At 38.4% G+C, this 14,277-nt stretch overlaps 1 protein-coding gene across 1 annotated transcript in view; it reads right to left on the bottom strand.

Moving 5' to 3' along the window:
• DOCK2 (dedicator of cytokinesis 2) overlaps window positions 1-14,277 on the bottom strand; it is a 520,353-nt gene that overhangs the window by 23,448 nt on the left and 482,628 nt on the right. Inside the window, exons 45-46 of the mRNA XM_019487133.2 lie at window positions 6,490-6,666; window positions 3,083-3,166 (exon numbers count right to left, since the gene is read on the bottom strand). Of these exons, the coding sequence (XP_019342678.1) occupies window positions 3,083-3,166; window positions 6,490-6,666 (261 nt within the window). The remainder of the gene's footprint in view (window positions 1-3,082; window positions 3,167-6,489; window positions 6,667-14,277) is intronic.

Consider the following 14,277-nt stretch of genomic DNA (forward strand, 5'->3'; position numbering starts at 1 on the left):
AGGATAGAGCTCATGTCTCTATTCTACCTAACATAGGTTCAGGTGTTGTATAAATAATAATAAACAGACATGGCTATGCAGTGAACCTTGAGCCCTTTTCTCTTCACCCTTGAGGGCACCTTGCTCCTGAGTCCTTAAAATTTGAGATTTATTCAATATACTCCTAACTTTATTTCTGCAAGTAACCTTTCTGCTGCATTTCCAAAACCTTTTAATCAGTTCCAAGTAATGTAGGTTTTGTATAGTCCACTTATATTTCCATTTTCCTTTATTGTGTGTTGACTCTGTGAACACTATGAATAGTGTAACTCTCTTTGCCCTCACCACATTTTAGGGAAGTTCATTCATAGTGTGATTCTTAAAAGCATATTACTAAAACACTTCTATTATGGATCTGGTACTGCTCTGTAGTATTAGTAGTAGTAGTAACTGAATGTGTTTGAATTATAGTACTTGTGCTTCAGGGCACATTGTATTCAATCTGAGGTGAAGAACAAAGTTTGCAATTTTTTGGAATCTGGACATCCATGAAGTGTTTTAGGATATGAGCACATGAACAAGCACCACAAAGTAAATTAAATTCATTGTAAAGTAAGCTGCCACAAGTTAGCCTTCATTTACTATGGGGTAAGAATATATACTTGTGCACTTATTACAGTCCAGCTCCTTGCAAATGATTCAGATATTGCAATATTCCTGACTTTTGGTCCTTTGATGTTGTATTTTACAGTAACTTGTGCATGTGTCTGTGCCCTTAGACTGTATCAAGAGGAGAGAATACTGAACAAATGTGGTAAAAATATGAAACTTGGTAACCATTAACCAGCGAGCTCCACAATGGAAACAATGAACATGGAAGGTGCTAGGAGGAAACTTAAAAAAATGTATTTGGAAACTTTATTTCTGGATTGGAGCCTGGAACTGGTACAAAAGTCTTGCTGCTACCCACCTACAAAATAGATATAAACCTTCACTGCCTCACAGGGTGGTGGTGAGTCATAATCAGCGAGACGAAGTATATAATATACAGAGAGAGATGAAAGGTATCACAACAATATTTGTAATAGAATTTCTACTTAATGGATAAGATTTCATAGTATGCACATTAGGGAAAGGAGAAATCTATTAGAAGCCAGACAGTTAAGGGTCACTGGTATATTTTAACACTGGATATGAACTCAGTATAATGACTTTCCTTTCCATAGCAAAGTCAGGATCTCTCATTCATGTTATTTAATTTTTAGATAAAGTGATTTGTTCATAATTAGCAGAGGCTGTATGAACCATATTGGTTGGCAACACAATAAAGACTTCCTATCGTACCGCCAGTCTTTGTCTTAGAAGTAGTTTTGCAGCAGCATTAACTGTTTTGACAGGATTATAAAAATAGAATTGATATTTCCTGAAATAATATTTTTTCTGTTATAACAACAAATGGTTAGGACAATTAAGAGAGTTATTTTTCCTTTGAATCTCATAAAAAATGTTGTGATGCTACCAAGAGTAAATGCATTTTATTCTTTGAGAACAAAGGGACGCTGGAGATTGGTTAACTTATGCATATTTTAAAAATAAGAAAAAAAATAGCATTAGTGTAGCTGATTCAGGTAGAATATTTTGGTCTCCTATTGAGAAATCAGCTTAATAAAAGTATTTACTATTACTCTTTTGTACTGATTGTGGAACAGAGTGCTTCACAAAGAACATGTGGCAGCAACCCTGCAAATAATACTGGGCATGCACTGCAGAGCCCCTAAGCAACATAAAATTGTATTCTTTAGTCTGATACCAAATGAAAATGAATAAAAATGAATTTTCAACAGTGTTAGGAATGAAGGAATATTAGCAAAATTCAAGATACAAAATGTTGCTAAAATTCAAGATCAAAACGTGTAAGAGTTTGTGTGTGAATTTTAGCAAAGCACACCAGTGATGTGTTGTAGGAAATAAAGAATTAAAGCTGTGCTCCAACAGTGCGGGGTTAATATCCCTGATTCTGGTGATATTCTCCCCAACTCTCTCAGAAGGCTACTGAAGAAAAATAAACTTTGTCAGATATTTGTATCATCTGTTGGACCCTTAAGAATGAAACTTACTCCATAAAGGAAACATTTCCTTTATAATGTACCCATCTATGGAAAAATAGCAGTCATTTAACTAGTAGATGAGTGAAATTTCTAGTGCCCTTACAAAGATTAGCCATTCCACTTCATTTCAGAAGAAAGAAACTCAGTGGTGTGATATTTTATGAATAATCTCAGTAAATTCATAAATACAGTGTTTATTTGGCCATCTAAACTCTTGATTTATCCAACCAGCAACTTTGTTTTATTAACTCATAACTGTTGATGTTGCTTAAGAACTTGTTCTCTTTTAAGTTTTGTATATTTAATATCTGTAATGTTAAGTTGGTATGGTTTTACATTATGCATCATGTGTTAGCACGCAGAATTCCTCACAAGATGCTGTAATGTCACATATTCAAATGGATTTTGGCAGGTGGTGTCCAAAGGAGTTTGAATAATTAAGGGTGTACTATACTAGAGCATATACAGGTTTTAAGTAAAATATATTAACAGCTGCCATGTGTTTCTGGCCTCCTCTCATTTTTGCCAAAACAGTATAACAAAATAATATCCCTCATTCCTCTCTATACTCACTCCCATTATAATGAGAAGGTTTATCCACTGGCTAATACCATACATTTTGCAAAAACTTGTTAAAACCACCTGCTATACAGCACATATATGGTCAGATTCTAGTCATAGCTTTGAATTTATTTCTTTTAAAAAGTAAGAGGAGAACATGCAAGAAAATATTTAACACAAGCTTCATAGCAATCTTCCTTGAGTCTGAAAAAGAAGATGCAGCCCGAGCTAAGTTGGTCCAAAAAAAGATATGACCCTCCGAAAATAACCTAGTCTGTCACAGATTTCCTGGACCCTCATGGCTACAACATCACTTCAGCCATAACAGAAATATTTAGGTCATATATGCTCTCCCAGTAAAAACAAGACCAGTAAACAAACAGAAAAAGAATAACTGAGGAAGCCTCAGAAAATTGCTGCCAGTATGGTATTACCTGCCAAGCAATCAGGTCTTTCAGTTTGTTCAGCTTTTCTTGATCCTCTGGGTGGTTTTTGGTGTACTCATCTGTGAAGAAAGCCTGAAAGGGCATACAAATCAATCAGTCCATCTGCTTGACATGAAAAATTAGTCCTTTCTTCAGTGACTGTATCCACAATCATTACAGAACATTAGAATGTTAAGACATCTGACTTCCTGTAGAGATGCAGCTTGTAGAGATACTTCACTATTAACATAACTGAGGATCAATGGATGTATCTTGTTCACAGATCTCCATCTTTATTCAATATACCTGTGGTTCTTAGCCCCCCACCCCTCCAAAGTTAGCTTTTTTTCTGTATTTTGACATATAGGTTATGGCTGCATTTGTATTTTGTGTGCTGTAATTTTATTTTATTTAGCTGTGACTCCCTTTTCTTTGCTTACACAAGACTGCACTTCACACATGACCAGTGAGGTGAGAATTAAGCTTTCTATCTGCCAATACCAAAACAATTCATAACCTGCTACATTATCTATACGTCATACTCCATCCGAAACAGAAAAAGGACAGATAAATAAACCAGGAGCTCTCTTATTACACCATGAGTCACTGCAGGTCTAGGGAAATGTCCTATAGCCAAGTACCTTTTTGAAGTAAGATGAAGACCTTTTAGGAGGATATTTAAAAATCTTACAGAGTCAGAGGGCTTTTTTACATATGCAAGCACCACAGCACCGGGTACTTTGAAAAGCGCACAGTGCTGCAGCGCGTAGTTGTATAAGCAGCAAAATGCACGGCAGTGCAAGTAAAATGGCAATGAAGTGCTTTAGTTCAAAAGCACATTGCCTCCATTTTTTTGGATGCTGACACATTTCACTGCTCATACAACTGCATGAGGCACAGAGCAGTGTACATCAGCTTGCATGCAGAGCAGACTCGATTAATTAAGTCTGCTTTGAAGCAGTGGATCTCCGTTGCATCATGGGACAAAAAGGTACATGTATAAATGCCCAGAGGCTCCAAGGCAGCTGTTTCCAACATGGTGCCCACAGGTACCATGGATAAAACTTGAAAAGAATAGGAAGTAAAGGAAAGCTGCATTTTGAAGTTGCAGATCTAATGCAATTTTAAGTAATGGATTAGATGATTGGATTGATCTAAATTCTGAACTTTAATATTCATATTGGTGCCCTCTTCTTTTTCTTTTAAATTTGAAAGTCCCCTTGGGGACATAAACATTGGGAACCCCTGCTCTAAGGTCTGCATTTATATGTGATTCCTATGTTATGTAGAAGTGGAGGTACTTGGGGATGTATGAATTCAGGAATATCCTCATTGGATCAGACATGAGGTATCTCTAGTACAGTATCCTGTTTCATGAGCTACTTGATAAGTGGAATAAGATAAGTGGATATGCGATAATGCCACTTTAATTCTTATTATAATTTCTAATAATAAAGGATTTACTTATATAGCAAGACTTGAGGTATCAAATCCCTTCCAACATTTTTGTCTTAAAGATATCTTAGAGTCAAGTTTTCCATAGTTCAGTTCCTCCAATCACTAAGATTCTCTAAACTCTGCTCTCCTGCAGAATTCATTTTTTAAAAAAACAACAAAAACTTATTTGCAGAAAGGGTGCAGCTATTGGAAAAAGTCCTTAACTAGCTAAAAGATGACCTGCCTCTAAATCCTCTAGTGTGTGAGAATCATGGAAAATTAGGGTTGGAAGAAATCTCAGGAGGTCATCTAGTCCAACCCCCTGCTCAAAGCAGGACCATCACCCACTATATCATCCCAGCCAAGGCTTTGTCTACCTGGGTCTCAAAAACCCCTAAAAAATGGAGATTCCACAATCTCTTTCTGGGTAACCTCTTTCCAGTGCTTTACTATCCTCTTAGTGAGAAAGTTTTATCTCATATCTAACTTAAACTTCCCCTGCTGTAACTTGAGACCATTGCTCCATGTTCTGTTATCTGCTGCCACTGAAAACAGTCTAGAGCTCCATCCTCTTTGTAACATCTCTTTAAGTAGTTGAAGGCTGCTGTTAAAACTCCCCTTAGTCTTCCATTCTCCAGGCCAAAATAAAACTCAGTTCCCATATGTCCCAGCCCCCTAACCACTTTTGCTGCCCTCCACTGGACTCTCGCTAATTCTTTTGTGTAGTGGGGGGCCCAAAACTGGGAACAGTACTCCATATGCAGCCTCACCAGTGCCAAAGAGGGGAACAATAATTTCTCTTGATCTGCTGGCAACATTCCTACTAATGCAACCCAGTATGCTGTTAGCCTTTTCCACAACAAGGGCATGCTGCTGGCTCATATTCTGCTTACTGCCTACTAACTCCCAGGCTCCTATTCTGCAGGTTATATTCAATCAATTTCAGGGTGGATAAAAATCAACAATTAAAAAAATCTGATTTTATAACATTTAAATCAGATTTTAATTTAATCATATTATTATTTCTTGTTAAGATGCTTTTTAGAAAAATTAACTGATATAAAGATAGTTTTAATATAAGATATGTTAAACATCAAAGACATCATCATGGAATAGGGATTATAACTTCTCATTATATACCATTTGAGACAATATGTTCATGTAACCTTTTTAGAAATTTTTTATAAACAAGTCACAATAGGCCATGGACTATATTAGGGGCCCAATCTTATGGGGTTCCCAGAGGCTCCTCTATAGATTAGTAAAGATTAAAGACAACTATTCTACCCAATGGGTCTCAGTGCTCTGTCTAGAAGATCCCATTAAGCATCTCTGTGATGCTTAGTTTCAGTTCTCAAACTGTGGAGTTGTCTCTCTAGAGATAACATCCTTGTTACCGGCAGTTTATGGAGATGAGAGATATCAGACCTGATTACCTATCCATTAGTCCTCTTGTCTCACTGCAAGTTTGTGTACACAGAGTCAAGCCTTACCTTTCTCTAAAAGCGCAGTTTCAAAAAGTTAAATGAATATAGGATATCAACCAACAAGAATGCACTTTTTCTGGAAAACACTGATTAAAGCGAGGCTTCCTGACCAGTGATTAAAATCATGATTTAAATAGGTCTAATTTAAATCAAATCCACCCTGATCAGTTTACCACAGACCAAGCCTTGCAACAAGAGTAATTGTGCTCTCCCATTTCACGTTTATACGGAAACCTCTACATCTGCAGAAAAAGTAGCGTTCGGTTATACTTCCCATATCTGTTCTGTGTCCATATTTAGTTTACGCTTTTAATTACTCTATGATGGATATAACCAGAATGTGAAGATGGTTAAATTATTGGGGTTCTTTATTTACTTTCCCAACCTACTGCCTGCCATTCTAAATAGTAAGGAAGCAATATAAGTTCACTTTAGAGAAAACAGGAATATGTTTAAAGTTTAAATCCTTTAAAGTTAACTTAAAATCCTTACCTTCTCATATTTTGCAAAGCCACCCATGACTGCTGGGTCAACAATTCCATTCAGAAGCATGGAGAGAGGGTTAATGGGAAGGTTTTCATCACTCTGGTACTGGTTAATCAACATCAGAATCTTCTCATTTGTCATGGACATTGTCTCAATAGCATTCTCTAGAGGACTAATGGTAGTCTACAAAATAAGGGGAAGAACATTTAATGTGTCTACTTTCCTCCCCACCCCACTTTCATTTATTTTAGTGCACTGGCAAAGCTAGAGGAAATTATATGTTCTGCAGAAGCTTTTGTTTTAAAGCTAGTAAATATTCATATTTGCTGCTAAAAAACTATTAATTGGCAACAATTGATTACAAATACTTACCTCAGTTTCAGTATGCTAATTGTTCACAGGTAGATTTTGCTTATTATGATTTGCTGATAACAGAAACAGATATGAGTTTGAGTTGCTCACTAAAAGTGTTTGTTATTTGATATTATTACTGTGTGATTTTTCATCTTAGTTGCATGTTATTGTTTCTACTCCCCGTGTTATAAGAGCTAGTGTATTAAAAAAGGGGAAGCGCAAGGGACTTTGATTCTCTCAGGATTGGGGACCCCCGTCGGTGCGACTGGTCAAAGTGGGGGCACATCCCCCCCCCCGCCCCCAACTAAGGCGGCACCAGTCGCCCATGAACATGGCTCTCAGCCAGTACCATGTTGGGAATTGGTGTATAAATGCCCTGAGTTTTAAGATGAGCCTGGTTGGAAGCAGTATTAGACTTAACTGATTTAAGGTAAATTAGTCATTCAAATCTGTACCCCAGATCCCCTCCCAAGTTACCTCACAGTCTGTTAGCATCCCAGGATGCTTTGCAGCCCTGGGCTGTGCTATCTGCTCCAGTGGAGCAGGGCCAGCCCCACCCCACCCCCAGCTTTCAGATACCTGAGGCAGTAAGAGGCTCTGCTCCCTAGCGTGTGTCCTGTCTGCACCTGTCAGTTGGGCCAGATTGGTGGGCAGGGGAACAGACCACTAGGCCCCCCCAGTCTGGGTCTGCACAGCATGGGAGGGGCTTTTCTCACCGAGCCCAGCAAGCCCCCTAAGCTGCAAAAGACCCAGCCCCACCTCTTCACCAGTTGCCAGCCTCTCTGAGAGGTGGGGTTGGAAATGCCCCCTCTGACCTAGCACCAGCCCCCCCTGCTCTTGGCCCAGCAAACTAGGCTGGGAAAGCCACAGCCCCACTCCCTCACCAATTACTGGTCTCTCTTTGGGGGGTGGGGGGGCAGCTGGTGAGGGAGTGGGGCTGGGGATTTCCAAGTCCAGTTCACTGGGCTGTAGGTGGGGGGAAAAGCCCCCCCCCCCCCCGCCGCCATGGGAGCTTCCACCCCCTTCACCATGCAGACCCTTGCTGGGGGGGCTAGTGCCAGGCCAGGGGACATGTCCCTCCCTCCAGCTCTCAGCGAAGCTGGTGAGGGAGTAGGGCTGGGAAGAGTTTGTCTGATGGCTCTCCCTCTCCCTATGGCTGAGAGCAGGGGTGGAGGCTTTTGTCCAGTAGCCAATCTCGCATGGTCTGCTGATTGGCTGGGTTTGGTGCAGCATCCGGCATGATGGGAGGTGGGCATGAGTGCTCTCAGGCTTCTAGGGTCAGTGCCATAAAACATATTTCTCAACAGTACTGAAGTCAATATCACAGAGGATACTAAAGATAGAAATACCAAAAATTGATCACCAGTAATTGATTTTGATTGGTGTAGATATAGTACTGAAAAACAAAACAAAACAAAGTACTAATTTCTTTGATGAAAGCTGAGTCCACACAATGGCAACTCAAAGGTCCTCTCCTAAAGGGAGATGAGAAACAGTGCTAACAGCTAGCACTGGAGCTGTGCTGCTTTGTTCTATAGATAACAAGGAACGATCCAATGGTATCTGCAATTGAATTTTTAAGATCTGAAAAGTGGTATGAGTTCCTTTCCTTCTGTTAAGTTACTGGGCAAGAAAAACACTTACACAATTTCAGTAGATCATGGACAGAAAACACCCATTAACTGTGAAACTACCCAGAACACCTTGTAAACTCTAAGGTCCAGACACCTCTGAAGGCAATCCACATGGAAGTCCCTTAGCCCTAACCACAATGAGGAAAGCTCAGTTCTTACAGCAAGAGTGAGAAAGCCTGACCACACATTGATGGTTTATTTTCACACTTACAGCAAGGAGTTTCAGTGTGAGTACACTTAGATAAGCTAAGTAAGCAATCACCTAACCACAAGAAATAGCACAGCAATGAAAATATTACCTGGAGCAAAAAAATGTCAGACATGTATCTTAAATCTCAGTAGGAAGAGTCTGTCAAAAACCACTGCATACTGAGGCTCTCATTCCAGGTGGACAGAAATAAATGCTTCCAACTCTGGGATTTGACCATCTGCTTTTTCTGAAGTCAAATGCAAAAAAGCCACTTCTGCTAACCTCTAAAACTTTCCCCAGCTCCTGCTAAACCTATGTCCAGCTGCAATAAACAAAACAAGATGTCTTCAACAGTGTATTCGCCCTTTTTGAGAGGACTTTAAAAATATTAATATGATTAAAATGAACATTGTATATACATGTTCATGTTTGTATAGAGGAGGGATAGAATAGAGCGAAACAAAATGATCCATTCTTGGTGGATCTTTAAGAAAAAAATAATTTAAAAATAACATACTTCAGTATCACTCTCCTGGATTTTTATTAAACCAGTTATCTTCAGGACATCTGAACAGAAGAAGGGCTAGATGGTCTAAAGAACATTTTTACTACTATTGCAGATTCCATCTCTGAATGTATAATCCCTTTATATATGTCTAAATGTCATCACCATCATTAGTGACAAAGTAACCAAGAAATCACAAATGGAAGTGAAGAATAACAGGGAGAGAAGATGAGCTTTAAAGAAACTGAAATGCTGCTTTCAAGTGGTTGTCCTCAGTAACAGATAACAAGGAAAAGACCAGAAATACCTGGGGTGAGGAAATGGGTAACTCTTTAATAATTTCTTGTTCTAGCAGGACATACTTTTGAAATGCAGCCTCCCAACACTCAGTGCCAAATTATGACATGCGGAGGCCCTAAACTGTGTCCAGCTTAAGATATAAGATAAGATAAAAATAATACTTTATTATTTTCACAGAAAGGACACCGAAAATATAAATATGAAAGATTTATATGTGCATAAATACAAAAGCTGAGGCACAAATAAAAAATTATAATCTAACATAAAAGAAATTTATGAACTCAATATGAATAATAATGGGAGCCAGGTATATGTATATTTTTGTCATATTAGAATGAAAATGTCCATATTTAGAGAGTAATTTTCCTATATCTCCTTTATTTACCAACCGATTATTATAAAATTTGATAACAAGTCAGGTTTTTTTCTTATTTAGAGGCCCCTCATATTGTGAGGCCCTAAACTGTAGCTTAAGTAGCTTAAACCTAAATCTGGCACTGCCAACACTGAGAAATGGAAAAGTCAGTGTAGCAATACAGTTTATTATATCAGAAATAAGAACTCTTGTTACATTTGTCAGCCTTCTCTCTTGTTAACTTTCCTTTTTAGATAAAAACACAGTGAGTTTGATGTCTGTTCTGAAGCTAAGGTAACTCCACCAGTTCTCTCAGAACATGCCTGTTTCTATTTGTATTCAAGCAGCAGCAAATTGGATTTTGTTAAAAAAGGAAATAGTAAGAGAACATCCCATATTTGTCTAACTGTTATTTATAGCTAGCAGTGTATTCTGTTCTCTCTTTCTGTTGGAGGCAGGAGGAGAGTGAGAGCTGGCAAGCACAGAAAAGGCAGATACTATGTCAGTGCTCAAGCTGGGAAAGGAGGCAGTGAAACAGTGACAAAAGTCATGCTGCCATTGAAGAAAGAAAGGTCATGTTCTTCTCTGTAAATCTTGTAGAAGACTCTGCTCCACTGTGTGAGAAGGAAGCAGGAAAGGGTTTTGTTACATCAGTAAAAAGGACATTCATCAAACCATCAGCAAGCTGTTAAGGATGCAGAGATTGTATAGACAGTAATAGATATTAAACAGTTATCTAATTTTACAGGTATGAGAGAATAAAGGTATGTCTATACAGGACAAGCCAGAGACCTGCCATGAAAACTCCGAACCAGAAGCAGTGCAGCTGCAATAGAGCAGCATTCTGGTTGGGCCAGTAAACGGAGAGGCACAGCTTAGTAGCCAACATGAAGCACCTCATTAATGAGGCTCCTGCTTCTAGTTCAACTGCAGCATGCACCCTGCCACAAAGACAAAACCCTAGTCTGGATAATGCTCAGGACAAAAAACAGTTTATATGAAGTTAGGGCATGAAGGAACCTCACAGACCCCAGAGTGTTCCCAGATTCTTTCCTGATCCCAACAGTGTTCTCCCAGTGGTAAATCAGAATTTGTGTAACACTTATGAAAGAAATGATGGCTTTCTATTTAATTTAATGAATAATTTTAGCTTATAAAATTAGAGAGACCCGTGCTGCATATAGAATGGTATAGGGCATGCATGACACTTTCCTGGCACTTCTCTCTTGCCTTCTTCCCAAAGAAGCTTGCCATCTTCTGTTAGTGGGAGATGGTAAGAAGGCAGCAAGGAGAAGAGACAGCAGAAAACAAGAGGAAAAGAAATCAGCTTTTGAAAAGCAGCATCACTCCCAGAACTCAGATCAGTTTCTGACTTTCTGCAGTGCTCTTTCTGTTGTTATGATAAGGTTCAAGTCCAGATGACACCTGAGCAGAGACTACTAAGAAAAAGCTAACAAGAAAGTTTTGATAAAGTATATAAAGAGGAAATAAAATCTTGTGCCAAGCACAGGGAGTATTGTTCAAAAAGCACTGATTCTTATAGTTGTAGAAAAGCAGGGTGTTATAGAGAGGAGGAGGGAGAGCATAGAGCCAGAGTAAAGTGTAGCTGGAATGTGAGGAAAATATGAGGACAGGCCAGTTATTGTGGGCCAGCAACACCAGCTGTTTCAAAGTGACATGGGTTTTCAGAGAGACATGGGCCTGTTCAGTCTGAAGAAGAAAAGACTCAGAGGTGACTTGGTGACAGCCTATCAATATATAAAGGCCAGGATAATGATATATCAGGGACTGGGATAACGCCTGTTCACCAGGGCTCTCCAGGGGAAGACAAGGACTAAGGGTCATAAATTGCTAGAAGACCACTTTAGATTAGACATAAGGAAAAATTTCTTTACACCTCGTGTCCAGGGTCTGGAATAGACTCCCCACAGAAGTGGTACAATCACCTACTCCAGATATCTTCAAAAAACGCCTGGATGCTCACCTTGCTGGGGTCATCTGACCCCAGAACCCTTTCCTGCCCAAGCACAGGGAACTGGACCTGATGATCTTGAGAGGTCACTTCCAGCCCCTAACATCTATGAATCTATGAAAATGGGTTTAGTAGAAGGTCTGAACAGAAATAATTTCAGAGCAAAATTAATAAAATAAAGATGTGTACCTGTAACACTACAGCTAAAGCAGACAACCCCCCCCCCCCAAAACAAACAAACAAACCAATCAGCTTATTTTCATTCTCAAAGCTGGGTAACAAGTTAAAAAAACACCCTTAACAGCAACAACTGAAATATATTAAAATGTATTTTTTTTAATAGTGTGTCATTAGTTACATAGATAAAATTCGTTCTTACCACCTTCCTAACTGGACAGTTTCATACTTGCCTCTTCAAATTGGTGTATTTGGTTGTAACTCAGCAAGGATTTTTTTTTTTAAATCAGATTTTACTGCAGGCAAAGCCATTTTTAGGACAGTATATTATAATACTAAAATGATAATAAGTAGATTGTAAATGATTAAACATAACAGGTAGGCAGGAAAATAGATAATGTTTATATCTGGGCTTTAAGACTATACCATTTGCATGTGTAGGTATGTGTACACATGTGCACTTGTGTTTCTGTAAAAGTATATGTACTGAATACAGTCTGTTTAAAATGTAACACTTGGAAACATCTTTCCAAAGTTCCATGAAAATCAGAAGTTTCAATTCAAATGGCTGGTGCCAAACATGTTTGCAGTTTATAAGTATCTGGTACTAAAAATTGCTACGTTTTCTACATTTTTTTCATTTCTGAAGAAAATCCCTTCCATTTGTAGTTATGAGAAAGGAAAAGTTTTGTCTAAAATTGAGTCCCAGTTAGCAAACTTTTTAATGAAACTGTGAAATTTTAGCATGCAGTACTATCACACCACTGAATAAACCTACTTAAAGCTTCTGTTTTAGGCTATAAAAACTATGCTTGGTTAAGCTATGAAATTCCAATTTTTGATTTTCAGAACTACCTGAGCTTTACTTTCCAAGGTTTACAGAACATAAAAGGCAGAGGGATTTTACTTTAATATAGAATAGAGGCCTGAAACAGCAATAAAACCTTACATTCCACTTCTGTAATGCCCAGGGCAGTGTTATGGGGCTTCCATTTGGCATTCAGTAGGAGGAACTACTTTTCTTTCCTGCTAAATCAGGCTCTTAAAGCTTTATCTTTCATACTCTAGGCCTCTTTTACCTGATGCTTGAAATGTTGTCTAGTTTTATAGTCAATGCAATTTCATCAGCTCAAATGAAAAAAAAGCTGATACCAAGCAGATTAGGAAGACAGACTATCTTTTTTTCACTCAATGTTCTTTTTCAGGCTTTGCATCAGATATTGTTTAAAAAAAAGTTTCTTTTGGCACAGTTACATGTGAGTGCATCTTGTGAATATTCGTGAGTTCCTCTAGCTATAGTAAAATAATTCAAAACTTCCATATTAGTTTAGTTTTTTTATTACAAAGCAAAAAATAAGACAGGGACTCAATGGATTGAAATTAGAAAAAACAAACAAACCACAAAAACACTTGGAGGTTTTCATAGTTTAAGGCATAGAAAATAAACATATTTACTCACATAACACATTAATTTCACCAAAGAATTATCCCCTTCAAACTGGGGTGTGCATTTCAAGTGATAATTTCCACACAAGAATGGAGGCATGAGGATTCAGGAATGGCTGTTGAGGGCTGGCTCCCTTGCTATTTGCAGGAAAGGGAGGGCAAGCAATGTTAGCAAGCAGACTCTGTGCCACTCCATGCAGCCAGAATTCAGGCAGGACTCTAGAAAAATCTTTTGTTTTCTTTATTTTGCTTTCCCAAAACAAAGTACATATCTTATTTGGTGATGTGTTGGAAGTGAGAAAATAGGTTTTTTTGAATAAGAAGGGCCCATTTTTTTTTCTTCCTTCTTTACTCCCCCCAGCCTTCTCCCATTTTTTAAAATTAAAAGTGGATAGTGAAGAACTGACTATGTGTGCAGTAAAATAGCAAAAATACTTAAGGTAACTTTTGTATAATTAGAAATATCTAAAAGATTGAGTAAAGACCATTAATTTTTTGTCTTAATTACCCTAGACAAGTTATCATCTTAGCTATAAAATATAAACCTTTGCCCAAATTTTGTGATAAAATAAGAGGGGTAGCTCTCTTTCCCTCTCTGCTCTCACAGACCTTGAGGGTCTATAACTGCCCTAACTAGAGCCTTCCATTTCCTTTTCTTACACAATCTCTTTTCACATTGTTGCCTTTTGGCCTGTCCCTTCCAGATCCATTTTTATGTTCTCTTCCCATCATTGCCTTGGTTCACTTTGAGGTCTGATACCTTCTACCTCAGCTTCCAACATCTGCTTCACGTGCTTCTCTCACTGGTTCTCACAGTATACCACGCCCATTTCATTCTCTGTGCTCTTATCTTGCTCAAGA

The sequence above is a fragment of the Alligator mississippiensis genome, chromosome 9 (genome assembly GCF_030867095.1).
Source record: "Alligator mississippiensis isolate rAllMis1 chromosome 9, rAllMis1, whole genome shotgun sequence".
NCBI lineage: Eukaryota > Metazoa > Chordata > Crocodylia > Alligatoridae > Alligator > Alligator mississippiensis.